The following is a 27,241-nucleotide window of genomic DNA, read 5'->3' as shown; positions in this document are numbered from 1 at the left end:
GCAACATTGGGATTAGAGTCTTTAAGAAATACTTTTGAGTTTACCATCATTCCAGATCAAGAAGTACTTCCTTTTCTAGTGACCACATTGGAATGATGGTCTTTATCCTCCTCCTTCTAGTAGAGTAACATTTTAAGATGAGACTGACAAAGACAGAGTTGAGCATTGAGCACTATCTTAACACAAAAGTCCACCTCGGCCCATGCCCTTCTCAACAGACAGTTCCCTGAAATAACAGCAAGTGAAACATCCAGACAAATAATAGAATGATTACCATGCGTTAATCTGTAGAACAGGGGCTGGGAACTTGGTTCTACAGATGTGATGGACTTCAGCTTCCAGCAGCGCATGCTGTTATTTGCTGTAAGAGAAGGCCTAATAGTTTTGCCTGGATCACTACATCTTTGCCAAGATGAAGGGCAAAAAAAGAGATGTGATGCAGCTGAGAATGTAAATTCCCAATATCTTACAAGTCATTAACCGAGATAGAAAAAGAAGCGAAAGCAACATGAAAATTGTTGCAGGTCAAATAATCCCCACCCCCCACCGCCCCGACATTGGAGGCAATCCCTCAAAGCAACACAGTCCAAAAACCAAAACCAAAACGAGGGCCAAGCTGTAGCAGCCTCACATAAGCCCCCCCCAGGCTGGCACAGTGTCTAGGCATAGTGCAGCAGAAATAGATGCACACAGGCATGGGCACCAACTGAAATGTTCTGTGTTCACCGTTGTAGAAAGTGCTGTGTAACCGATGACAACAGCCTGTCAAAGGGCGACTCGAGTGACTGGGCAGATCTTATAACAAATGTTTCCCATAATTTCCAGTTAGGGGGGTGGGGGCATGACACACCTTTTTTAAAAAAATGATATCCAAATCCATTGAGTGAGAGGAAACAATGCTTGAGGAAGTCTTTTTACACATGCTTCCCCTTAACTATGTTGAACTACTATGATGTGCATATGTTGTCATGTTGTCTGCTGCAATCCCCTGAATGATTATCTTCCCTATGCCTTGTGTATTCAAAAGTGTCTGGCAATTCATTAAAACAAATATATATCTTTTTATATTCAAGTACTGTCGAAGCCAAAACCAAAAGAAGCTCCAGCAGCTGCAAAGAAACAAGGTAAATCAGAGTGTGCAACACATGAAGCTCAATCTTCATTGGGAGGAAGATTCCATGGTGTAAGAGGATTCAATTCAACACTACAGCTAAGCCAATGCCTAGTCTGGGATACTGAATGGAAACCCTTATTGATATATCTTTATGTCCAGTTCTTGAGTTCTGGATGACTACCCCTATATAACACCCCTCTCTTAGAATCCCCCTGACCCCACTGAGCCAAGAAGTAGTTCTGTTTTGCAAGTTTAAAATGTTTATTTGAGAATGTAAACAATATATATATCACACTTTATAATAAATTAATAATTGAATATCACACTTAATCTGAGCAGTAATCAATAATGGATAGTCTGGCACTAGCACACTTCTTTATAATCAATGATGAGTGGGTATAGGATGGATAAGATAGCAAGAATACTTTTATGGTTTCAAATAGATGCAATGTGGAATGAAAATGCAGTACAGAAAATAACTTGATAGGATTTCAACAAAAGACAAAGTAATCACTTTCTTGGACAATTCACCCCCCCCCCCCTTTATGCAATGTAAGGAGATGAAGATGAGAGCACACAGTTCTTAGGAATGCAATCAAATAGAATTCAGTTCAATTCCCCCCCAGCAAGCTTAGAGAAAACCGGTATGAGTTTTAAAACACAGGCCCAAGTGCTTTGAATGTGGTGGCAATGAAGTGAGAAATATGCTGAAAATGGTTTTAATTCCCTTAAGGAGGTTCAGGGTGAGTGGTATCTAGTTGATATTAGTTCAGGCTTACTCTAGCAATGATTCAGGGATGGTTCTTAGGAGGCAAACGAAATTTTTAGCAAGGAAAGAAATGACTGCTGATGGTTACACATGGCTGGATTTTTAACCAAATCGCAAATCGCGGTAAAATTCGCAAGTGCATGAATCGTGATTACGGCGAAAGTATAAGGAGTAGAAAGTCGGTTCCAGGTTCGATGGAAAGCTAAGATTGTAAGCTTCCAGAGGGAAGTTACATCAAGTTTCTAGCCCAAACGGTTCCAAAGATATGAACGATTTTGTAAAGGTCGTTTTTCGAATTTAAAGTAACTCAAATTGACAGGTGACAGCTTTTAAAAATGACAGGTGACAGCTATGCGGCTGCAGAATTGACAAGTGACAGTTAGGAGGCAGTTCTACTTAGATTAAATAGATTTAATTATATCACTGGAAACTAAGAGATTTGGTTTCACACCGTCCTAGCTGTACTCACAATGTATTTGGAAGGTCTAGGTCTCACGGATCGGGTCAAGATGGCTTCGGTTCTGGTTTCGCCCTGGACGGTCTCTGGCACATCATCTGGTCTCTGCTCTGCTGGTCTGGTCTGACACTGCTCCTGACCCGGCTCCTGGATCTCTGGGTACAGCGTCTGTGCACAGCTCCTGGATCTTTCTGCACAGCTTTCTCTGGACACAGCGCTGATCTGCACGGCTCCTGGATGCTGCTACCGCTGTTAGGTTTGCTGGATGCTGAGGCCTGCTGAGAAGAGTTCTCAGTTTGTGGGTTTAGGCCCTTGCTTTGAGTTCTGAATCAAGTTCTTTGGAGTTTTAAAGTCTAAGTGTTGGATCTGGTATCTTCTGGATGTTGTGTGGTCCGGCAGAGAGCGTTGCAGCAACTGGATTTGAATGTCCTCTCTAGCTTCCAGTGGCTCTTTTTATGTCTTTTGAAAGTGGGTGTGTGTGCAGGATCACTAAGCCGGCCCCTCTCTCAACTGGTCATTGGTCAAGCTTTCCGCAGTGCTTGGATTGGGGGAAGGAAATGTGTGTCAGAGTGATGCTGTAGGTTTTATGGGTCAGAGGATCCTCCCCTGGTCAGTTTGCCCACAAATCTATATTTGACCCAAATACATATTGCACAGATACACAGTTGTTTAAAATTACATGCACCCATCACATATCACATGAGGTATACTCTGTTCAAACTCTGCTCTTCCTGGGGGCTTGCATTCAGAAATGGCAACATTTTGTACTTTTTAACTGGTTTTGCAATATCGGACATTTACCCAAATTTACACACATGTGCGCAAGGAGTGTGGACATTAATTGATGAAGTGTCAGATTTTTAACATGCAGACATTTGGAGTGAAACCCTATTTTCCGCTAGCAACCCCCCAGATCATACCACCAGGTCCTTAAACCTCTTAAAATGGGGGCAGAAAAATCACAAAAATTATGGTATCATTTAGATAATTTTGACAAGTCCGCACCATGAGTTATACATCTTTCTTAAAATCATATTCTGGCCAACAGGGGTGTGTCTTCCCAGGTCAAATGGTGGAGAAACCAGTCTATCCACTTTCTTTAAGGTCAGCCTGTCCTCAGAGGGGCTGCCCCTCCACGTTTCTGCCAAGAGGAAGCCACTTTACGACCTCCCCTATAAACCATCTGCCTGAGTCAAGGAAGGGCTTTGTTCAAAAGGAAGCCATTTACGACCACCCTAATAAACCATCTGCCTGGGCCCAGGACAGGCCTTTGTTCAACTCCCTGTAGCTGCTCCACCCCTAATCTAATCACAGAGGTGACAACTCCTTTTGGCAAGGGGAAGAGTGGCTGAGCAGGTTTTAACTCCTGTAGGGGTAGATGTCAGGCAGAATTCAGTTTCATTAAGCCAGGTTTCAGCTAAATGTCACTTTTTGTCCCCCAGTTTAAGTCTATTACGATTTTTACATACACATTAAATAATTACTTCCTTCAAGTCATTTCAGAATATAGTTTTACATTGTATCCACCTCTTAGCAAGTCTTTCCTTGGTCTGGTTTTGTTTCATTTGTTCAGTTTTACACAAAAGTCTGGTGGTTTTAAAACGCCGGCTTTCTGATAGTGGTGAGTACTGGTAATGCATCCATTTTTGGGATTTAAGAAAATGAATTCCCCACAGTTCTAGGTTGCTTTTGGCAATCAGCATTGCCATTCCCAATGGTTTCAGGCTACTGTGTGGGTAGCCCAATGGTGGTTTTAGGCAGTGCCCTCCTGTGCTCACAACCTAGGCAAAAATGGGTGGCAGCCTATTCTTCATGCATTTCCCTGTGCATTTTCTGGGAAGTTCTGGCCATCATGATGTTTTCCATGCCAGTACTGCACAGTTTTCCTATTCTGGCGTACATGTGGGCTTTTTGGCCATCTTGGATTTTCTAAGCCCACATCAACAAATGTTGCAGCATGATAGCTCAAACGTGGGTCAGGACACCCAACAAAGGAAAGAATCCCAAGTAGTGCATCCACAGTCAGGGAACATTCTGAAGGATTCTCATGAATCATGCTCACGTGGGCAGCCAGCAGAAATCAGTAATTGTCGTCGCCATCAAACACATTACAATTGATCCTTGTGTACTCAGCTTGCTAATGTCCCCTCTGGCATCTGCATGCCGGTCCAGTGGAGACCTACTACAATTCCCTGCACAGAGCAGGGGAAACACATGGAGCCGATTTTACGCATAGTGGAGACTTTCTTTAAAAATAGTCTACGTCTGAAGAAATCCCTGGAAACATTGTGTGCATGTGTTTTCCCGCTTCTGCAACATTTAACACCCTGCTCAAAATGTGGGTGATAGTCGCGAGAAAAATGGCAGGTAAATAGCACTGCATGTGTCTGTAACCAGTGACTTCGACCAGAGATAAAATACCTTCACCCGCATTCTGAGGATGACTTAAAGTCCAGGCAAGCAGATTGTGTCCTGGAAAAAACTGCACCTGCACAATCTAAAACATGCTTGACAACTGATAGGAATTCAAACCTTAACACTGCATTTTGTTGTGCTCTATGACACGACCAGGAAAAGGAAAACACAGGGAAGAGCAAGAGACACACAGGTAAGTGGAAAGGCTTTATTCATACAAGCCTACCCCCTACATGGGAACTGCACGTTCCTGGACACGATGGTAACCGCCTCTCGGGTCCTCCGTGGAGAGCATCACACAGCAATATTCACAGGATGCTCCTGCGCGACCCGTCGCACGGGGCACACGACAGGCGCCCATGAGGCCACAAGAGGGATGAGCCTGTGGCCATAGATCCTGCTACACACCTTCTCTCTTAACTAAACAAACTTAACACATAGTCCTTGAATTTTACAGGTGGCTGTCGCGCACGTGCACCATGCTCAAGATCTCCTTATTCGGCTTGCAGTCCACCACTCTTCTGCAGGCTGAACTCAACCTGCGTATCCGGAGTACCCTTCTTCAGAGCTGCTCACCATTTCCCCCTCCACGTCACCTACACCTTTACTTGGAACATCATCACAATATCGAATTGAGGAGTTACCGCTACCATTCTCACTTCGAACTGAGGGGTCACGACTCTTCACACCCACAACAGGCACCCTCTCACATCCTTCCTGAGACCCCACAGATACATCTGTACCTATCACACCCCCCCAGCCACCACCATTGGGCAACTTTTGAAATACCTTCTGGTGCACAACTCCACTACAATCACGCACATTGCGCTTCATCTCATGGGCCTGATTCACTGAGCTTTTCCCTATGGGATTGCACCATTATAAAACACTTCTATGAATCAGGCCTAGAGACACTCAACAGCTGGCTTAGACTCCACATCATGGCAACTCCAACACAACACAGTCCCCATGACTTTGCAAATGTTCCTGGCAGCAGACAGATAAGGAGTACCCACACCTCTCACTCTTGGGTTCCTCACCCTGACAAAGCCACCAACCTCAAATGGCTCTGTATTCACACATGTCCTACTGTCATACCACCGCTTGTACCTTTCCTGGCACATCTCTGCCCTACTGATAAGCTCCTCCCTAATCACCTTAGCTGGACCACCAGAGGTCCCTAGTCATTCCATAGTCAGATCCTCAACCAGTTTTCTGCCCCTCAATGCCACAAAAGATATTGCTCCCGTAGTGGAATGGGGAGTGATCCTATAAGCCCAGAGCTTATCAGGTATCAAACTCTCAACATCCAAGTTGGAAAGGTTGCCAAGCTGAAGCGTCCCTTTCAGCACTCTATTGAAATGCTCAACCAATCCATTTTGGCATGGACAATACAAGGCTGTAGTCTCATGACGAACGGCACTCCCCCTCAAATATTCCGCCACATATCGGACTTGAATTACACGCCATTGTCGGTGAACAGGATGGATGGAAACCCTTCCACACTATGGCGTCATCTGACCACCCCACACAGGGCCACTTGGAACAGTAGTCCATGAGTACGAACATTCCTTATTTCCCTTGATAACACTTGGGTAAAGGGCCATTTATATCCAGCTCTCAGAACTTCATCGGGGATTTCATGGGACACAATGGAGGTTTCTCAACCACATGGCAGCTTGTCACTGGATGCACATTGTACACAGTGCCTAACTAGATGCTCCACCTCAGCATCCAAACTCGGCCACCAATATGTCTTATTCTCTTCTTAGTCATATTCATTTCTAGATTTCCTGTATGGGAGATGTTGAGAATGAAACTCCTCATCCCCTTCAAGGGATCGATTTTCTCACCTCCGCACAAAACTTCACCATCCATCCACACATTCTTTTTGACCTGTTTGAACTGTTCACAAACACCTGCAGCCTTTTTGGGCCAACTGGCCCCTATTAACTGGTGAACCTTAGTCATCTCTGCATCTGCCTCACTCAGCTCAAGGCATCAGGGCCAAGTCCAACACTTCATTCTGACCAACAACTTCGATCATGTTACACCCCTGCCCACAAATCCCCACCCCTTCAAAGGGAAGACGGGAAAGGCAATCTGCCACTGCATTCCTTGAGCCTGGGACATAGACCACAGATAAATTATCCTCTTGGAGGGCTAGAGCCCAACAATTTATCCTCTGGGATACCCCCACATTTTTCCCACAAAATGCATGAACCAATGGTTTGTGATCAGTCTTCAAGGCGAATGGCACATCGCACAAAAAGAATTTAAAGTGGCTGACAGCCCAAAAACATGCCAACAGCTCTGTCTCTCTACAGTAGAGTAGTTCCTCTCTGGGCAATGTAAAGCTCTGGGGTCAAACACAATTACACACTCTCTGCCCTCCTGGAGCTGGATAAGAGCAGCCCCACTGTGCTAGCATCAGTCATTAGGATGATCTTACAACACAGATTGAACATACCAAGCGTGGTTGCACCTAGGGGTGGACTGGCCTTTAGGGAACTCTGGAGATTTACCGGTGGGCCTCTGCACCCTGGGCCTCTTTTGTGTGGTATTTCCAAATTTTCTCATAGGAAAAGCATTGGGCTTGCTGAAAATGTGTCATATGGGGCCACTTTGAACTTTATTTCCAGGGCCTCTTTCGGTCCCCAGTAATTATTTCCAGGGCCTCTTTTAGTTCCCAGTCCAGCCCTGGTTGCACCCGCAATACTGTTCTTCATCTGAGAGAACTCTCCCTCACACTCCCGCTCCATACAAACTTGACATTCTTTTTTAAGTTTCCTCAATGGGGCACAAATGGTGGCAAACCTCTCTAGAAACTTAGAATAGTACTCAGCTAAGCTTATGAACGCTTTCAGAGCATCTTTGTTCTGAGGTGCCGGAGCCATTAGCACTGTCTCCCCTAAGTTATTCTTGGGCCTGATACCTTGCAAGTCAATAATATGCCCTAGGTAAGGCACCTCTGTCATTCTAAATCTCCACTTTTCTTTCTTTACAGTAATACCAGCCTGGCCCAAAATCCTCAGTACCTCAAACACGTGTTCCGCATGATGCTCGCGATCAGGAGCCAACACTAGAATGTCACCCTGGAAGCACTTCACATTGGGCAAACTGTTAAACAACCGTTCCATAACTCTCTGGAACACTGGCGTGGCTGACGCCAACCCTCATGGCATTCTTTTGAACCTTTAGGCACTGAACGGTGTAACATATGAGGTTAGAGATCTACAGTCGGGATGAAATACCATCAGAAACCTCTTCACCAGCTTCCTGTCCACGGTGCATCTCACTCTCTGGTCACGTCCAGACTGTCAGCGAGCATTCCACACGCACCATTTTTATTCAAGCCACGCAGAGTAGCCACACACAGGGTCACTTTTTCTTCTTGCTGCTGCGAACGTGAAAAGAAGAGATGGTGTTCCATAACAACATTTATGCAAGGCCCAAACTGTGAAAGTAGAGCATGCTCAGTAGCTCGGTAGACATCTTGAGCATCGCCCTGCCCTTCTCCTTGAGGTCTGGGTGGGCACAAATCACTGAGGAGCCCCAGGTATATCTTCCAAGTTGCTTTATTCTCTCCTTGGTTAAAGGTTGACTTACAAGATCAGGATAGGTAGGCAAACAGGATGCATGGAAGAGATATCTTTCAAGTTGCTATATTCTCTCCTTAGTTACAGGTTGACTTACAAGATCAGGATAGGTAGGCAAACAGGATGCATGGAAGAGATATCTTTCAAGTTGCTATATTCTCTCCTTAGTTACAGGTTGACTTACAAGATCAGGATAGGTAGGCAAACAGGATGCATGGAAGAGATATCTTTCAAGTTGCTATATTCTCTCCTTAGTTACAGGTTGACTTACAAGATCAGGATAGGTAGACAAACAGGGTGCATGGAAGAGAACACCCACCAGACACACGCACATCCATCCCACGGCACCAACTGACTCTTGCGGAGCATTCGCTAAGGGAACGCTCTGCACAATCCACTAGGTGACATGCAGACTACAGCAGAAACAGATCAGAATACCTCGAAAGTAGCCCGATTGGAGATTGGGCTAAGGGTTGGTCCCAGGCACCTAGCCCTAAGATAACAATTATGTTGGTGGTTCCAAAGCGCACCATACAACCTTTTATTTAACAAATGTATAAAATGTGTAAATACATAGATAACATGGTTTAATGGACAATGGGCAAGCACACCTTCCAGTACTTAGTCAGAACTGAGTGACTACTCAGCATAATCTGTTTGCCTTCATTTGGAGCAGCTGCCGAAACGTGATAATGAAATATTCACCAGCAAATAATATTGAAGGATTTCTGTCCCGGTGCCTCAGTTCATCAGCTGATATTTCTACCCGTTTACAACATAACAAATTGCACACTGGCAACTTTTTTCCACTGCTTGTCTCTCCACCACAATAGAGAAGCACATCCATGGACTCATATTCCAATACAGGAAAATGTCTTCTATGAAGAAAGGGTTATTTGCATATATGTGAACCCCTCTGCCCTTTCCCCCAAGTGAATACATTTCTAGACTCTGGACCTTCGCATAATATCACTTGAGTATTAAAACAAGACCAGCCTCTCTCTGATATGTGTATGTCATTCTGTCCATGTAGGATCTGGAACGTTACAACATGTCATTAATCTGGTCTCATTGGCAATGTTTGCACTCAAACAATGGCAAGCATTTTCTTAATATGTCTATGTTTTAAAAGGGGTAATAGCATAGTTCTCATTTTCTAATGGACGGATGTTATTTTTCAGGTTTTACATTTACAGTGTTTTAAAAATTACATGTTTAAATGTTCACTGCAAAAATGCTGAATGTGTAATTGAGACATATGTCCAGATTTTGATGTTTGCTGCAGCATACAGACCCAAGTATTTTTTGTTTTGTTTTTATGGTATGGAGGAAGCAAACGGTTATATTGCTTTGTTTAGAATCATCTTTTTTCAAATTCATTATAGACTTGACATAATCCAATTCAAGTATTTATTGTTTCTTAATCAAATTTTAAATCATGTTAAGCATTATGCAATTAATATATCATATGCCACAATAAGCTGCAATGAACTGGTGTACAGTATGGAAACAATCACATACTCAAAACTGGAGATTGATGGCATGATCACAACCTTTGTTGTGTCACAGGTGGCCCGGAAAACCACTTTGAACCCCTGGGCTTGTTCAAGGATGTTAAGCCTTTCCTTTGTGGGCCCTACGGCTGTCCCTCTCCCTCTTCTCTCCCTTGAGGAGTTCCTCCCTCAGCCAGGCATCCATAACTCTGATTAGTTCTACCGAAGGGTAACCCCTACTGTCCAATGGCTCCCTGAGGCTTTCCCTAAATGTTGGCTTTCCAACTCCCTTTCTTGCCCTACGCTCGCCACATGGTAGTGTTCTAATGGGAACATTAGTGACTGTGCCTTATAGTTCCTACATGTGAGTCACCTCCACTTGTATTCAGGGCTACCTTGCCCTCCTATTCTAAATGCCTTTTCTTCCCGGCTCCTCCCACCAACCTCGTATCCATCTGATATTTCACTCAACCAAGCTCTCACTCCATCCTTTGATATTTTGTCTCCTCTCACACTACCACACCCCTTCTTGCCCTACTACTCCCCTTCATCTCCTATGACTACTTCTCCCTCTCCTTCACCCACTGTTACTACTTTCCTCCTCCCACTGTTACTCTCCTCCCCTCACTGTCACGTCTCCTCCTCCCTCTTCTAGTACTCTCCTCCACCCACTACTAATCCTCTCCTCCATCCACTAATACTCCACCCCCTCTCACTACCACTTCTTCTTCGCATTACCACTACTCTCCTCTGCCAACTACTCCACCTTCCAAACTACCCGCTTTCTCTACGCAGGTTTGGTGCTTTCCTGAGGGGGGATCAGTGAACCAGCAGTTCCTGTGCTTAACCCCAAGGTTTGTGAGTGGAAAAGCTGCAGGTCTGTCTAAGTGGGGCACTTCGGACCCCGTGTTTATTCCTACTAATTTCTGCTGTGGTTGGTGGCACCTCATCATCGGGGTCCATGGACATTATGCAGCATTCTATTGGTGGTCTTGCTCCCGGTGGTAAATGGAAAATACAGGCAGTAACCAAAGAGCAAAATTCTGCTGGCCCGTAAAATATCCTCTGCTGGCTTCAGCAAGTGGGAAAGCTACCACTGCGGTAAATGCATAACCACTGGCAAGCCCCATCACAGGTAAATACGATGTGTGTTAAAATAATAGTAATTGCCAATGGAAATACGAACAGTAGCGAGCGAGTGAGAAACAGTGGTATAACCAGAAGCCGGTCTTTAATATTGGCATGGTATAGCGTTCTTTCATCGATGGATGAAATTTCAATGGGGTTTTTTCCGAGTACATTTTACCGAAAAACTCAGAGATTTTTTTGGGCGGGGGGTTAGAAAAGGATATATACATATATTTGGGGTGGGGTGGTCGGGAATAGTTGAAAAATAATTGGGGATAGAGGGCTTGGGGGAACCCCCTCAAAAATAAAAATAAATCAATTCCAATGAGTTTTTTGGTAAAAAATATTCCAAAAAAACCCCATCAAAATGTCACCCATCGATGAAATGACATAGAACCATTGGCATACCCAGAAGCCAGTTTGAAATAGTGATATACCCATACGCTAGTCTTTAATATTGACATAACTATAAGCATCTACTGTTATGAAAACCGCCTGTGGTGTGTGTTGTGCTGTCACAAAACGCTCATGTGGTAATGAGGAAGTGCTAATTCCTGCTTTCAGAGTTACATGATATGCAGCCAGAGGTATTTTTACTGCCATTTTTTTGGTATATGGGGCCGCAGAACATTGATTCACATCTGTCTTCTGCAGTGCATTAATAATATACCTTTTATAATGACACGCTCACTGCTGCTGCCTTTGATGACGTCTGTGATTCCTGAATTTGACCGCAGTCCAATTTCATAAAGGACAGTTCTCTTCCGAAAGACTTGTATTCACACACACGTTTATCAGTTACAGAAGGGCAGAAGCGTCCTTTAAATCCACATCAATATGTGTTTATGTGTTTTATATGATGGGAACATCGTCCCTGAACAGTTCTGCTGATATGTGGAATTTGACCCCTCACCCCATCATCATTAATATTTAGTTTGATGGAAAAGCTGGTAATAGACAGGAACAGACTTCAGTGGGCCAGTCCCCTTTCTAATCGTTGCTCTAATCCTTGAGCAATAGTCGTTGGTTCCCCGGGCAACAGCGGTTGGTAGTATTCCTTTCGCAACCGAGAGAGGCCAGGGAGCAGGTGATCACTGACATTAGCACGGCAGGTTTTCTAACCGTAGTGCTGATAGAAATGTTTCTGTTTCCAATAATTAGCCATATCGAGCTTCTGAACCGTGTTTTGACATTTAAAAAAATAAAATAAACCTTAAGAGAGTCCCTATGGAAATGGAAGGCAGGGCTCAATACAGAGGCCATTTTCTCTTTATGTAACAAGCCCTGTGGTCCGTGGTCAGGTAAATAGAGGGGTGGCGAGTCCAGGGTAATAGTGGCTGAGGCCTTGGCAGTCTTTCATTCACATACTTTCAATGAGGACCGAGATGTTTTCATAAGCATCGGCTTTATCTCCTGTGAGGACCAGTACTGTCATGCCGGTTATGATTTAGACATCTTTGTTAGGAAGAGTCTTTCAGTGTCTTTAGGTTGTGACGACCATTGACCAGTTGTGGCCATTAGAGTCTGTGTTTATATCACAAACAACTCTTATACCTTGAGAATATCTGTTTGAATTCAAAATACTCCAGTTCCCCTTAAAGGTTTTTTTCACCATGACCATCAAAAAATCTGAGGGGCAGACTTTAAAGATAGCAGGGATTGACCTAAGGGAAGACTCCTTCTTGCATGGGCATTTTTACGTGGCCTGTTCCAGAGTGAGCTCACCTAACTCTCTGGTAATACTAGCACCTGAAGGGAGAACCACTATTGTACCAAATCCCAAAATCCATGCTAGTTAAGCCACGTGTAACAGCTATTCTCTACTATATTTGTTGATATGTTGCCACTGTTGTCATTGAATAAAATGAACACAATATTTTATGAGGTAAAAGTGTACATAGCTCTTTCAGACCTTGTAATGGAGGCACCATCTCAGGTCATATGTTTTTTGCCATTTGACCCTTTTCATTTACTTGACACCGCCAACTTTTGCTAACAAGTTCTTGAGATTGTCATTTTTCTGACTCCACTACACATCCTGCCTACAAAAGCACTGAATGTCAACATTTCATCTGAAATACCTAACCTTTAATATACAATCTAGAGATAAGGGGATAGTCCCCAGTGCATCCAAAAATAGTATTAGAAGATCTATGATAGAACAACATGTGACTGACTCCTCTAAGTTAGGGGAATTATGGCCCATGTGGTCATAATGCCATAGCTTCTAGTTGTTGGAATCATTCTTGAAAGCATTGATACCCAAAAAAGAAGAAAGCTTCCCCCTCAAACACTGAGGGTTGGGGCACTGCTACTCAGATGTGCAACCACAAAAAATATTCATCTCACATTCAACCCATGAATGTCGTTGTTGAAAGGTTTACCAATCCAGACCCAGAGTCCTTCAATGAGCCTAACAAAAGGTAAGACAACAAACAGGTTATTGGTTCAACCAATTTTGGAACAAATACCAATACCTATTGATAAGACTATAGATTAAGAAAAGAAAGGATTGCTTAATGGTCTATGCGCAGTGGTTGAACCATTGATAACCATATGTTGCAAGACCACATATAGGTGGCTCATTTTCCATAAACTCCAATCTATAGTTCAACAACACAATGTACAAAGACTTCTAGTCCTAATGGTTTTAAGCTGTTAGACAGCTAAAGCTACTTTTAGGAATGTGCTATTGCATTTTCAGAATGTTGGCACTCTTTCACCTCAGATCAGGTACAGGTACAGCAGTTAAAGGTTTGCAGAATCCCTGTAGGTTTCACATGTAAATCAAGGAAGTCCAAACTCTATGTGTTTTCAGAAGTGCTTCGAGAGACATACATGGTTGAAAATTGCATAGATTTATCCATTCTTCGCTGAGTGGAAACTGTGTGGGCTTTAATGCAATAACGTCAGAAATTCGACTCTCCGAATAAGGATGGAGCGCTAAGTCTCTGAACGTGTCTTGACCAGAGGACCTCGAACCCGCTCCTCAACTTATCAAGGTGGCTCTCAATCTTGCTCGATTCAAGTTTATCACCCAAAGAACGGGTCAATATGTCAGGCGGGGAACCTATACCTTGTAGTGTGTCATTACCAGATTCCAACACATCCATACACCTGGATATTTTACCATTTTCATCCAGGGTCTCTCTTTCTCAAAGCTTTGCTTCTATACACATGTGTGTATGGTGGACCTGGACAGATGTCACTGGAAGATGCTGCTGTTTCAGGGTCATCTGCTTGATTTGGGATGATTGACGTTGAGATCATATCATTAGGACCTAACCGCTTAAATGCAGCTGGAAGGTTTGCCAAAATGCAGCACTTGCAGTTATAGCAGGTGCCGTGAGGACATGGGTGTCCTAACTGAATGACTAGCCTGTACCAGAACATGGCAACCCACTACCTGATCAGTTCACTGATTAACTGTTTTGGCTCACAATATTGCAACAGGCTAACATTCAAGCCAGTCCTATTGTAGCAAAATATTCCAGCCTATGTGGCCCCCATCACCTATCCACACAATTCTTTGTGAAACTGATCGGGTCTAGCATTTGAAACACTTTTCATACTAAAAAAAGAGCTTTGGAAACACATGTAATTAAAAGCAGGGAAAGGCAGCATGATTCCGAACTACACACAGACAGTGTTGATTATGCTAATGTATTGCTTTGAGCCCACTCCTACATATGGAACTTGTGCATTGGTTCAATGGATCCTGATGTCATTTATATCAGCGTTTGTTGTGTTTTATTCTCGTCTATTTATGCTCTGATGCTCAGAGGACGGAAACTGCTGTGGCACTTTTGATGAATCTCAATAGACTGAAGCACCATTTTTAGTTCTAGGTCAAAAACCTGTAGTTAGTACGTATGTAACTCAATAACGTTTCACATATAATTTAGAAGCACAAACGATTCAATCAATGAAGCCATCAATTTATACTTTTAAGACAGTGCATTAAGAGGCTCATTCTTCTCATTGACCCTACCCTTTAACATACAATTTAATATGTAGCATGTAACAAAACTATCAAAAGTATGGAGTCTAAGCGAGCCTCTAAAGAGAAGGATTGCATGCAGGCCTTCGCCTGCCACACCCACCTTCCGGAACACAATCCCGGCAGAGGTTCAAAATGCCCCCACCATCTTGGAATTCAGCAAAACCTTCACAATGTGGCTTTTTCACAAATACCTGCCAGATGATTCCAAATACTACCCTTCCTCTACCAACAGTACTGCACTACTGTGTAAAATGTCAAAACACACACTGGCACCCTCACATTGTAAAGTGCTCCCCTGCTTTCGAGCTGGGTCTCCAAGCAATACAAATATGTGTCAGTAAACAATCTCTTTTCAGATTATACATGAACACATTCACAAAAATGCATCCAAATACATTAATGAATTCTAATGTTCCAATCATTATAAATATGCCATCATTGAAAAATATGTTTCTTCCATTTTATGATTTTAATCCATTCATATGAGCATACATTCTTAAACAGAGGACATGGGATTGCATCACGTGTATGTTCATTGTTTTGCAGTGCATTAACAAAAGTTCACATTATTGCCACTTTGAGCAGACCCAGAAGAAGCAATGGATAGTCATTTGTTGTAGCCACCTTCACAATAACATGGATTTCTGGCTTCAGTTGCATAGCAGAAAGGCTGAGTTATCCTTGGGAAAAACCTACCTCAAATCTTGCATTCTCAGGGAATTATTTCCTGAGTTTTACCTTTTTTTCTTTTTTGTAGTTTCTCTCCTTTAGTGTTCTGCAGAGAAACAGACACAACAGAAAGGATGTGTTACACCCAGTGTTTACTATTGGTGTAGATTTACGTAACCCTAAGCATGGACTGCACAGAAGTCGATACCGTTTGCCACAGAGTCTTTAGGTTTAAGTATTATTAAGGAGTACTCTTGAGTCAGTTACCATCATTTCGGATGTGCTTCCTTGGCTAGAGGACACATAATGATTATGCTCTTAAAGAAAAACCCTTGAGTTTGCCATTAGTCTATATCCTAATATGCTTCCTTGGATAGAGACCACATTGGGATTATGGTCTTTAAGAAGTACTCTTGAGATTACCATCTGTCCATATCCAAAAGTACTTGCTTGGACAGCGACCATACTAGAAATATGGTGTTTAATAAGTACTCTTGAGATAACCATCAGGCCAGATCCTGAAGTGCTTCCTTGACTAGGAACCACATTGGGATTATCTCTTTAAGAAGTACTCTGAAACAGTCTTAAATTTACCATCAGTCCAGATCCGGATGTACCTGATTGGCAAGAGGCCATACCGGAATTATGGTCTTTAAGAAGTGTTCTTGAGTTTACCAGCAGTTCAGATCCTGATGCTTACTTGGCTAGAGATCAGATTATGATTATGGTTTTAAAGAAGTACTCTTGAGTTTACCATCAGTCCTCATCCGAAGGTATTTGCTTGAACAGTGACCATAATGGGATTATGGTCTTTAATAAGTACTCTTGAGTTTACCATCGGTGCAAAACCAGAAGTGCTTCCTTGGCTAGAAACCATAATGGGATTATGGTCTTTAAGAAAAACTCTTGAGATTACCATATGTCCATATCTGCAAGTACATGCTAGGCCAGTGGCCATATTGGGAATATAGTCTTTAATAAGTAGTCTTGAGTTTACCATCAGCCCGATCCGGAAGTGGTTCCTTGGCTAGAGACCACATTGTGATTATGGTCTTTGGGAATAACACTAGAGTTTGTGATCTGTCTAGATCCAGAAGTACTTGCTTGGCCAGAGACCATACTGAGATTACGGTTTTTCAGAAGTACTCTAGAGTTAACCATCAGTCTAAATCCTGAAGTGCTTCCTTTGCTAGTGGCAATATTGGGATTATAGTCTTTAAGAAATACTTTTGAGTTTACCATCATTCCAGATCAAGAAGTACTTCCTTTTCTAGTGACCACATTGGAATGATGGTCTTTATCCTCCTTCTAGTAGAGTAACATTTTAAGATGAGACTGACAAAGACAGAGTTGAGCATTGAGCACTATCTTAACACAAAAGTCCACCTCGGCCCATGCCCTTCTCAACAGACAGTTCCCTGAAATAACAGCAAGTGAAACATCCAGACAAATAATAGAATGATTACCATGCGTTAATCTGTAGAACAGGGGCTGGGAACTTGGCTCTACAGATGTGATGGACTTCAGCTTCCAGCAGCGCATGCTGTTATTTGCTGTAAGAGAAGGCCTAATAGTTTTGCCTGGATCACTACATCTTTGCCAAGATGAAGGGCAAAAAAAGAGATGTGATGCAGCTGAGAATGTAAATTCCCAATATCTTACAAGTCATTAACCGAGATAGAAAAAGAAGCAAAAGCAACATGAAGATTGTTGCAGGTCAAATAATCCCCCCCCCACCGCCCCGACATTGGAGGCAATCCCTCAAAGCAACACAGTCCAAAAACCAAAACCAAAACGAGGGCCAAGCTGTAGAAGCCTCACATAAGCCCCCCCAGGCTGGCACAGTGTCTATGCATAGTGCAGCAGAAATAGATGCACACAGGCATGGGCACCAACTGAAATGTTCTGTGTTCACCGTTGTAGAAAGTGCTGTGTAACCGATGACAACAGCCTGTCAAAGGGCGACTCGAGTGACTGGGCAGATCTTATAACAAATGTTTCCCACAATTTCCAGTTAGGGGGGTGGGGGCATGACACACCATTTTTAAAAAAATGATATCCAAATCCATTGAGTGAGAGAAAACAATGCTGGAGGAAGTCTTTTTACACATGCTTCCCCTTAACTATGTTGAACTACTATGATGTGCATATGTTGTCATGTTGTCTGCTGCAATCCCCTGAATGATTATCTTCCCTATGCCTTGTGTATTCAAAAGTGTCTGGCAATTCATTAAAACAAATATATATCTTTTTATATTCAAGTACTGTCGAAGCCAAAACCAAAAGAAGCTCCAGCAGCTGCAAAGAAACAAGGTAAATCAGAGTGTGCAACACATGAAGCTCAATCTTCATTGGGAGGAAGAGTCCATGGTGTAAGAGGATTCAATTCAACACTACAGCTAAGCCAATGCCTAGTCTGGGATACTGAATGGAAACCCTTATTGATATATCTTTATGTCCAGTTCATGAGTTCTGGATGACTACCCCTATATAACACCCCTCTCTTAGAATCCCCCTGACCCCACTGAGCCAAGAAGTAGTTCTGTTTTGCAAGTTTAAAATGTTTATTTGAGAATGTAAACAATATATATATCACACTTTATAATAAATTAATAATTGAATATCACACTTAATCTGAGCAGTAATCAATAATGGATAGTCTGGCACTAGCACACTTCTTTATAATCAATGATGAGTGGGTATAGGATGGATAAGATAGCAACAATACTTTTATGGTTTCAAATAGATGCAATGTGGAATGAAAATGCAGTACAGAAAATAACTTGATAGGATTTCAGCAAAAGACAATGTAATCACTTTCTTGGACAATTCACCCCCCCCCCCTTTATGCAATGTAAGGAGATGAAGATGAGAGCGCACAGTTCTTAGGAATGCAATCAAATAGAATTCAGTTCAATTCCCCCCCAGCAAGCTTAGAGAAAACCGGTATGAGTTTTAAAACACAGGCCCAAGTGCTTTGAATGTGGTGGCAATGAAGTGAGAAATATGCTGAAAATGGTTTTAATTCCCTTCAGGAGGTTCAGGGTAAGTGGTATCTAGTTAATATTAGTTCAGGCTTACTCTAGCAATGATTCATGGATGGTTCTTAGGAGGCAAACGAAATTTTTAGCAAGGAAAGAAATGACTGCTGATGGTTACACTTGGCTGGATTTTTAAACAAATCGCAAATCAAGGTAAAATTCGCAAGTGCATGAATCGTGATTACGGCGAAGGTATAAGGAGAAGCAAGTCGGTTCTAGGTTCTTTGGAAAGCTAAGATTATAAGCTTTCAGAGGAAAGTTACACCACGTTTCTAGCCCACACGGTTCCAAAGATACGAACGATGGTGTAAAGGTCGTTTTTCGAATTTAAAGTAACTCAAATTGACAGGTGACAGCTTTTAAAAATGACAGGTGACAGCTTTTAAAAATGACAGGTGACAGCTATGCGGCTGCAGAATTGACAAGTGACAGTTAGGAGGCAGTTCTACTTAGATTAAATAGATTGAATTATATCACTGGAAACTAAGAGATTTGGTTTCACACCGTCCTAGATGTACTCACAATGTATTTGGAAGGTCTAGGTCTCACGGATCGGGTCAAGATGGCTTCGGTTCTGGTTTTGCCCCGGACGGTCTCTGCGCACATCGTCTGGTCTCTGCTCTGCTGGTCTGGTCTGACACTGCTCCTGGCCCGGCTCCTGGATCTCTGGGTACAGCGTCTGTGCACAGCTCCTGGATCTTTCTGCACAGCTTTCTCTGGACACAGCGCTGATCTGCATGGCTCCTGGATGCTGCTACCACTGTTAGGTTTGCTGGATGCTGAGGCCTGCTGAGAAGAGTTCTCAGTTTGTGGGTTTAGGCCCTTGCTTTGAGTTCTGAATCAAGTTCTTTGGAGTTTTAAAGTCTAAGTGTTGGATCTGGTATCTTCTGGATGTTGTGTGGTCCGGCAGAGCACGTTGCAGCAACTGGATTTGAATGCCCTCTCTAGCTTCCAGTGGCTCTTTTTATGTCTTTTGAAAGTGGGTGTGTGTGCAGCATCACTAAGCCGGCCCCTCTCTCAACTGGTCATTGGTCAAGCTTTCCGCACTGCTTGGATTGGGGGAAGGAAATGTGTGTCAGAGTGATGCTGTAGGTTTTATGGGTCAGAGGATCCTCCCCTGGTCAGTTTCCCACAAATCTATATTTGACCCAAATACATATTGCACAGATACACAGTTGTTTAAAATTACATGCACCCATCACATATCACATGAGGTATACTCTGTTCAATCTCTGCTCTTCCTGGGGGCTTGCATTCAGAAATGGCAACATTTTGCACTTTTTAACTGGTTTTGCAATATCGGACATTTACCCAAATTTACACACATGTGCGCAAGGAGTGTGGACATTAATTGATGAAGTGTCAGATTTTTAACATGCAGACATTTGGAGTGAAACCCTATTTTCCGCTAGCAACCCCCCAGATCATACCACCAGGTCCTAAAACCTCTTAAAATGTGGGCAGAAAAATCACAAAAATTATGGTATCATTTAGATAATTTTGCCAAGTCCGCACCATGAGTTATACATCTTTCTTAAAATCATATTCTGGCCAACAGGGGTGTATCTTCCCAGGTCACATGGTGGAGAAACCAGTCTATCCACTTTCTTTAAGGTCAGCCTGTCCTCAGAGGGGCTGCCCCTCCCCGTTTCTGCCAAGAGGAAGCCACTTTACGACCTCCCCTATAAACCATCTGCCTGAGTCAAGGAAGGGCTTTGTTCAAAAGGAAGCCATTTACGACCACCCTAATAAACCATCTGCCTGGGCCCAGGACAGGTGTTTGTTCAACTCCCTGTAGCTGCTCCACCCCTAATCTAATCACAGAGGTGACAACTCCTTTTGGCAAGGGGAAGAGTGGCTGAGCAGGTTTTAACTCCTGTGGGGGTAGATGTCAGGCAGAATTCAGTTTCATTAAGCCAGGTTTCAGCTAAATGTCAATTTTTGTCCCCCAGTTTAAGTCTATTACGATTTTTACATACACATTAAATAATTACTTCCTTCAAGTCATTTCAGAGTATAGTTTTACATCGTATCCACCTCCTAGCAAGTCTTTCCTTGGTCTGGTTTTGTTTCATTTGTTCAGTTTTACACAAAAGTCTGGTGGTTTTAAAACGCCGGCTTTCTGATAGTGGTGAGTACTGGTAATGCAACCATTTTTGGGATTTAAGAAAATGAATTCCCCACAGTTCTAGGTTGCTTTTGGCAATCAGCATTGCCATTCCCAATGGTTTCAGGCTACTGTGTGGGTAGCCCAATGGTGGTTTTAGGCAGTGCCCTCCTGTGCTCACAACCTAGGCAAAAATGGGTGGCAGCCTATTCTTCATGCATTTCCATGTGCATTTTCTGGGAAGTTCTGGCCATCATGATGTTTTCCATGCCAGTACTGCACAGTTTTCCTATTCTGGCGTACATGTGGGCTTTTTGGCCATCTTGGATTTTCTAAGCCCACAGCACCAAATGTTGCAGCATGATAACTCAAATGTGGGTCAGGACACCCAACAAAGGAAAGAATCCCAAGTAGTGCATCCACAGTCAGGGAACATTCTGAAGGATTCTCATGAATCATGCTCACGTGGGCAGCCAGCAGAAATCAGTAATTGTCGTCGCCATCAAACACATTACAATTGATCCTTGTTACTCAGCTTGCTAATGTCCCCTCTGGCATCTGCATGCCGGTCCAGTGGAGACCTACTACAATTCCCTGCACAGAGCAGGGGAAACACATGGAGCCGATTTTACGCATAGTGGAGACTTTCTTTAGAAATAATCTACGTGTGAAGAAATCCCTGGAAACATTGTGTGCATGTGTTTTCCCACTTCTGCAACATTTAACACCCTGCTCAAAATGTGGGTGATAGTCGCGAGAAAAATGGAAGGTAAATAGCACTGCATGTGTCTGTAACCAGTGACTTCGACCAGAGATAAAATACCTTCACCCGCATTCTGAGGATGACTTAAAGTCCAGGCAAGCAGATTGTGTCCTGGAAAAAACTGCACCTGCACAATCTAAAACATGCTTGACAACTGATAGGAATTCAAACCTTAAGACTGCATTTTGTTGTGCTCTATGACACGACCAGGAAAAGGAAAACACAGGGAAGAGCAAGAGACACACAGGTAAGTGGAAAGGCTTTATTCATACAAGCCTACCCCCTACATGGGAACCGCACGTTCCTGGACACGATGGTAACCGCCTCTCGGGTCCTCCGTGGAGAGCATCACACAGCAATATTCACAGGATGCTCCTGCGTGACCCGTTGCACGGGGCACACGACAGGCGCCCATGATGCCACAAGAGGCATGAGCCTGTGGCTATAGATCCTGCTACACACCTTCTCTCTTAACTAAACAAACTTAACACGTAGTCCTTGAATTTGACAGGTGGTTGTCGCGCACGTGCACCATGCACAAGATCTCCTTATTCGGCTTGCAGTCCACCACTCTTCTGCAGGCTGACCTCAACCTGCATATCCGGAGTACCCTTCTTCAGAGCTGCTCACCATTTCCCCCTCCACGTCACCTACACCTTTACTTGGAACATCATCACAACCTCGAATTGAGGAGTCACCGCTACCATTCTCACTTCGAACTGAGGGGTCACCACTCTTCACACCCACAACAGGCATCCTCTCACATCCTTCCTGAGACCCCACAGATACGTCTGTACCTATCACACCCCCCCAGCTACCACCGCTGGGCAACTTTTGAAATACCTTCTGGTGCACAACTCAACTACAATCACGCACACTGCGCTCCATCTCATGGGCCTGATTCACTGAGCTTTTCCCTATGGGATTGCACCATTATAAAACACTTCTGTGAATCAGGCCTAGAGACACTCAACAGCTGGCTTAGACTCCACATCATGGCAACTCCAACACAGTGCCCATGACCTTGCAAATGTTCCTGGCAGCAGACAGATAAGGAGTACCCACACCTCTCACTCTTGGGTTCCTCACCCTGACAAAGCCACCAACCTCAAATGGCTCTGTATTCACACATGTCCTACTGTCATACCACCGCTTGTACCTTTCCTGGCACATTTCTGCCCTACTGATAAGCTCCTCCCTAATCACCTTAGCTGGACCACCAGAGGTCCCTAGTCATTCCATAGTCAGATCCTCAACCAGTTTTCTGCCCCTCAATGCCACAAAGGATATTGCTCCCGTAGTGGAATGGGGAGTGATCCTATAAGCCCAGAGCTTATCAGGTATCAAACTCTCAACATCCAAGTTGGAAAGGTTGCCAAGCTGAAGCGTCCCTTTCAGCACTCTATTGAAATGCTGAACCAATCCATTTTGGCATGGACAATACAAGGCTGTAGTCTCATGACGAACGGCACTCCCCCTCAAATATTCCGCCACATATCGGACTTGAATTGCACGCCATTGTCGGTGAACAGGATGGATGGAAACCCTTCCACACTATGGCGTCATCTGACCACCCCACACAGGGCCACTTGGAACAGTAGTCCATGAGTACGAACATTCCTTATTTCCCTTGATAACACTTGGGTAAAGGGCCATTTATATCCAGCTCTCAGAACTTCATCGGGGATTTCATGGGACACAATGGAGGTTTCTCAACCACATGGCAGCTTGTCACTAGATGCATATTGTACACAGTGCCTAACTAGATGCTCCACCTCAGCATCCACACTCGGCCACCAATATGTCTTATTCTCTTCTTAGTCATATTCATTTCTAGATTTCCTGTGTGGGAGATGTTGAGAATGAAACTCCTCATCCCCTTCAAGGGATCGATTTCCTCACCTCCGCACAAAACTTCACCATCCATCCACACATTCTTTTTGACCTGTTTGAACTGTTCACAAACACCTGCAGCCTTTTTGGGCCAACTGGCCCCTATTAACTGGTGAACCTTAGTCATCTCTGCATTTGCCTCACTCAGCTCAAGGCATCAGGGCCAAGTCCAACACTTCATTCTGACCAACAACTTCGATCATGTTACACCCCTGCCCACAAATCCCCACCCCTTCAAAGGGAAGACGGGAAAGGCAATCTGCCACTGCATTCCTTGAGCCTGGGACATAGACCACAGAGAAATTATCCTCTTGGATGGCTAGAGCCCAACAATTTATCCTCTGGGATACCCCCACATTTTTCCCACAAAATGCATGAACCAATGGTTTGTGATCAGTCTTCAAGGCGAATGGCAAAGAATTTAAAGTGGCTGACAGCCCAAAAACATGCCAACAGCTCTGTCTCTCTACAGTAGAGTAGTTCCTCTCTGGGCAATGTAAAGCTCTGGGGTCAAACACAATTACACACTCTCTGCCCTCCTGGAGCTGGATAAGAGCACCCCCACTGTGCTAGCAGCAGTCATTAGGATGATCTTACAACACAGATTGAACATACCAAGCGTGGTTGCACCTAGGGGTGGACTGGCCTTTAGGGAACTCTGGAGATTTACCGGTGGGCCTCTGCACCCTGGGCCTCTTTTGTGTGGTATTTCCAAATTTTCTCATAGGAAAAGCATTGGGCTTGCTGAAAATGTGTCATATGGGGCCACTTTGAACTTTATTTCCAGGGCCTCTTTCGGTCCCCAGTAATTATTTCCAGGGCCTCTTTTAGTTCCCAGTCCAGCCCTGGTTGCACCCGCAATACTGTTCTTCATCTGAGAGAACTCTCCCTCACACTCCCGCTCCATACAAACTTGACATTCTTTTTTAAGTTTCCTCAATGGGGCACAAATGGTGGCAAACCTCTCTAGAAACTTAGAATAGTACTCAGCTAAGCTTATGAACGCTTTCAGAGCATCTTTGTTCTGAGGTGCCGGAGCCATTAGCACTGTCTCCCCTAAGTTATTCTTGGGCCTGATACCTTGCAAGTCAATAATATGCCCTAGGTAAGGCACCTCTGTCATTCTAAATCTCCACTTTTCTTTCTTTACAGTAATACCAGCCTGGCCCAAAATCCTCAGTACCTCAAACACGTGTTCCGCATGATGCTCGCGATCAGGAGCCAACACTAGAATGTCACCCTGGAAGCACTTCACATTGGGCAAACTGTTAAACAACCGTTCCATAACTCTCTGGAACACTGGCGTGGCTGACGCCAACCCTCATGGCATTCTTTTGAACCTTTAGGCACTGAACGGTGTAACATATGAGGTTAGAGATCTACAGTCGGGATGAAATACCATCAGAAACCTCTCCACCAGCTTCCTGTCCACGGTGCATCTCACTCTCTGGTCACGTCCAGACTGTCAGCAAGCGTTCCACACGCACCATTTTTATTCAAGCCACGCAGAGTAGCCACACACAGGTTCACTTTTTCTTCTTGCTGCTGCGAACGTGAAAAGAAGAGATGGTGTTCCATAACAACATTTATGCAAGGCCCAAACTGTGAAAGTAGAGCATGCTCAGTAGCTCGGTAGACATCTTGAGCATCGCCCTGCCCTTCTCCTTGAGGTCTGGGTGGGCACAAATCACTGAGGAGCCCCAGGTATATCTTCCAAGTTGCTTTATTCTCTCCTTAGTTACAGGTTGACTTACAAGATCAGGATAGGTAGGCAAACAGGATGCATGGAAGAGATATCTTTCAAGTTGCTTTATTCTCTCCTTGGTTAAAGGTTGACTTACAAGATCAGGATAGGTAGGCAAACAGGATGCATGGAAGAGATATCTTTCAAGTTGCTATATTCTCTCCTTAGTTACAGGTTGACTTACAAGATCAGGATAGGTAGGCAAACAGGATGCATGGAAGAGATATCTTTCAAGTTGCTATATTCTCTCCTTAGTTACAGGTTGACTTACAAGATCAGGATAGGTAGACAAACAGGGTGCATGGAAGAGAACACCCACCAGACACACGCACATCCATCCCACGGCACCAACTGACTCTCGCGGAGCATTCGCTAAGGGAACGCTCTGCACAATCCACTCGGTGACATGCAGACTACAGCAGAAACAGATCAGAATACCTCGAAACTAGCCCGATTGGAGATTGGGCTAAGGGTTGGTCCCAGGCACCTAGCCCTAAGATAACAATTATGTTGGTGGTTCCAAAACGCACCATACAACCTTTTATTTAACAAATGTATAAAATGTGTAAATACATAGATAACATGGTTTAATGGACAATGGGCAAGCACACCTGCCAGTACTTAGTCAGAACTGAGTGACTACTCAGCATAATCAGTTTGCCTTCATTTGGAGCAGCTGCCGAAACGTGATAATGAAATATTCACCAGCAAATAATATTGAAGGATTTCTGTCCCGGTGCCTCAGTTCATCAGCTGATATTTCTACCCGTTTACAACATAACAAATTGCACACTGGCAACTTTTTTCCACTGCTTGTCTCTCCACCACAATAGAGAAGCACATCCATGGACTCATATTCCAATACAGGAAAATGTCTTCTATGAAGAAAGGGTTATTTGCATAAATGTGAACCCCTCTGCCCTTTCCCCCCAAGTGAATACATTTCTAGACTCTGGACCTTCGCATAATATCACTTGAGTATTAAAACAAGACCAGCCTCTCTCTAATATGTGTATGTCATTCTGTCCATGTAGGATCTGGAACGTTACAACATGTCATTAATCTGGTCTCATTGGCAATGTTTGCACTCAAACAATGGCAAGCATTTTCTTAATATGTCTATGTTTTAAAAGGGGTAATAGCATAGTTCTCATTTTCTAATGGCCTGATGTTATTTTTCAGGTTTTACATTTACAGTGTTTTAAAAATTACATGTTTAAATGTTCACTGCAAAAATGCTGAATGTGTAATTGAGACATATGTCCAGATTTTGATGTTTGCTGCAGCATACAGACCCAAGTATTTTTTGTTTTGTTTTTATGGCATGGAGGAAGCAAACGATTATATTGCTTTGTTTAGAATCATCTTTTTTCAAATTCATTATAGACTTGACATAATCCAATTCAAGTATTTATTGTTTCTTAATCAAATTTTAAATCATGTTAAGCATTATGCAATTAATATATCATATGCCACAATAAGCTGCAATGAACTGGTGTACAGTATGGAAACAATCACATACTCAAAACTGGAGATTGATGGCATGATCACAAGCTTTGTTGTGTCACAGGTGGCCCGGAAAACCACTTTGAACCCCTGGGCTTGTTCAAGGGTGTTAAGCCTTTCCTTTGTGGGCCCTACGGCTGTCCCTCTCCCTCTTCTCTCCCTTGAGGAGTTCCTCCCTCAGCCAGGCATCCATAACTCTGATTAGTTCTACCGAAGGGTAACCCCTACTGTCCAATGGCTCCCTGAGGCTTTCCCTAAATGTTGGCTTTCCAACTCCCTTTCTTGCCCTACGCTCGCCACATGGTAGTGTTCTAATGGGAACATTAGTGACTGTGCCTTATAGTTCCTACATGTGAGTCACCTCCACTTGTATTCAGGGCTACCTTGCCCTCCTATTCTAAATGCCTTTTCTTCCCGGCTCCTCCCACCAACCTCGTATCCATCTGATATTTCACTCAACCAAGCTCTGACTCCATCCTTTGATATTTTGTCTCCTCTCACACTACCACACCTCTTCTTGCCCTACTACTCCCCTTCATC

At 43.6% G+C, this 27,241-nt stretch overlaps 1 protein-coding gene across 50 annotated transcripts in view; it reads left to right on the top strand.

Annotated features, from left to right (window-relative positions):
• TRDN (triadin) overlaps nucleotides 1-27,241 on the top strand; it is a 1,596,486-nt gene that overhangs the window by 708,498 nt on the left and 860,747 nt on the right. For 43 of the 50 annotated variants that reach the window (XM_069607568.1, XM_069607573.1, XM_069607593.1 and 40 more), the window contains 2 exons: nucleotides 1,074-1,124; nucleotides 17,910-17,960. The exons of 1 other annotated variant lie outside the window; for it this stretch is intronic. In XM_069607568.1, the coding sequence (XP_069463669.1) occupies nucleotides 1,074-1,124; nucleotides 17,910-17,960 (102 nt within the window). The remainder of the gene's footprint in view (nucleotides 1-1,073; nucleotides 1,125-17,909; nucleotides 17,961-27,241) is intronic. 6 more of the 50 variants (XM_069607588.1, XM_069607599.1, XM_069607592.1 and 3 more) reach the window with 2 other exon arrangements.

The sequence above is a fragment of the Ambystoma mexicanum genome, chromosome 4q, assembly GCF_040938575.1.
Source record: "Ambystoma mexicanum isolate Mex_15411 chromosome 4q, UKY_AmexF1_1, whole genome shotgun sequence".
Lineage (NCBI taxonomy): Eukaryota > Metazoa > Chordata > Amphibia > Caudata > Ambystomatidae > Ambystoma > Ambystoma mexicanum.
This window is presented reverse-complemented; position numbering and strand designations above follow the sequence as displayed.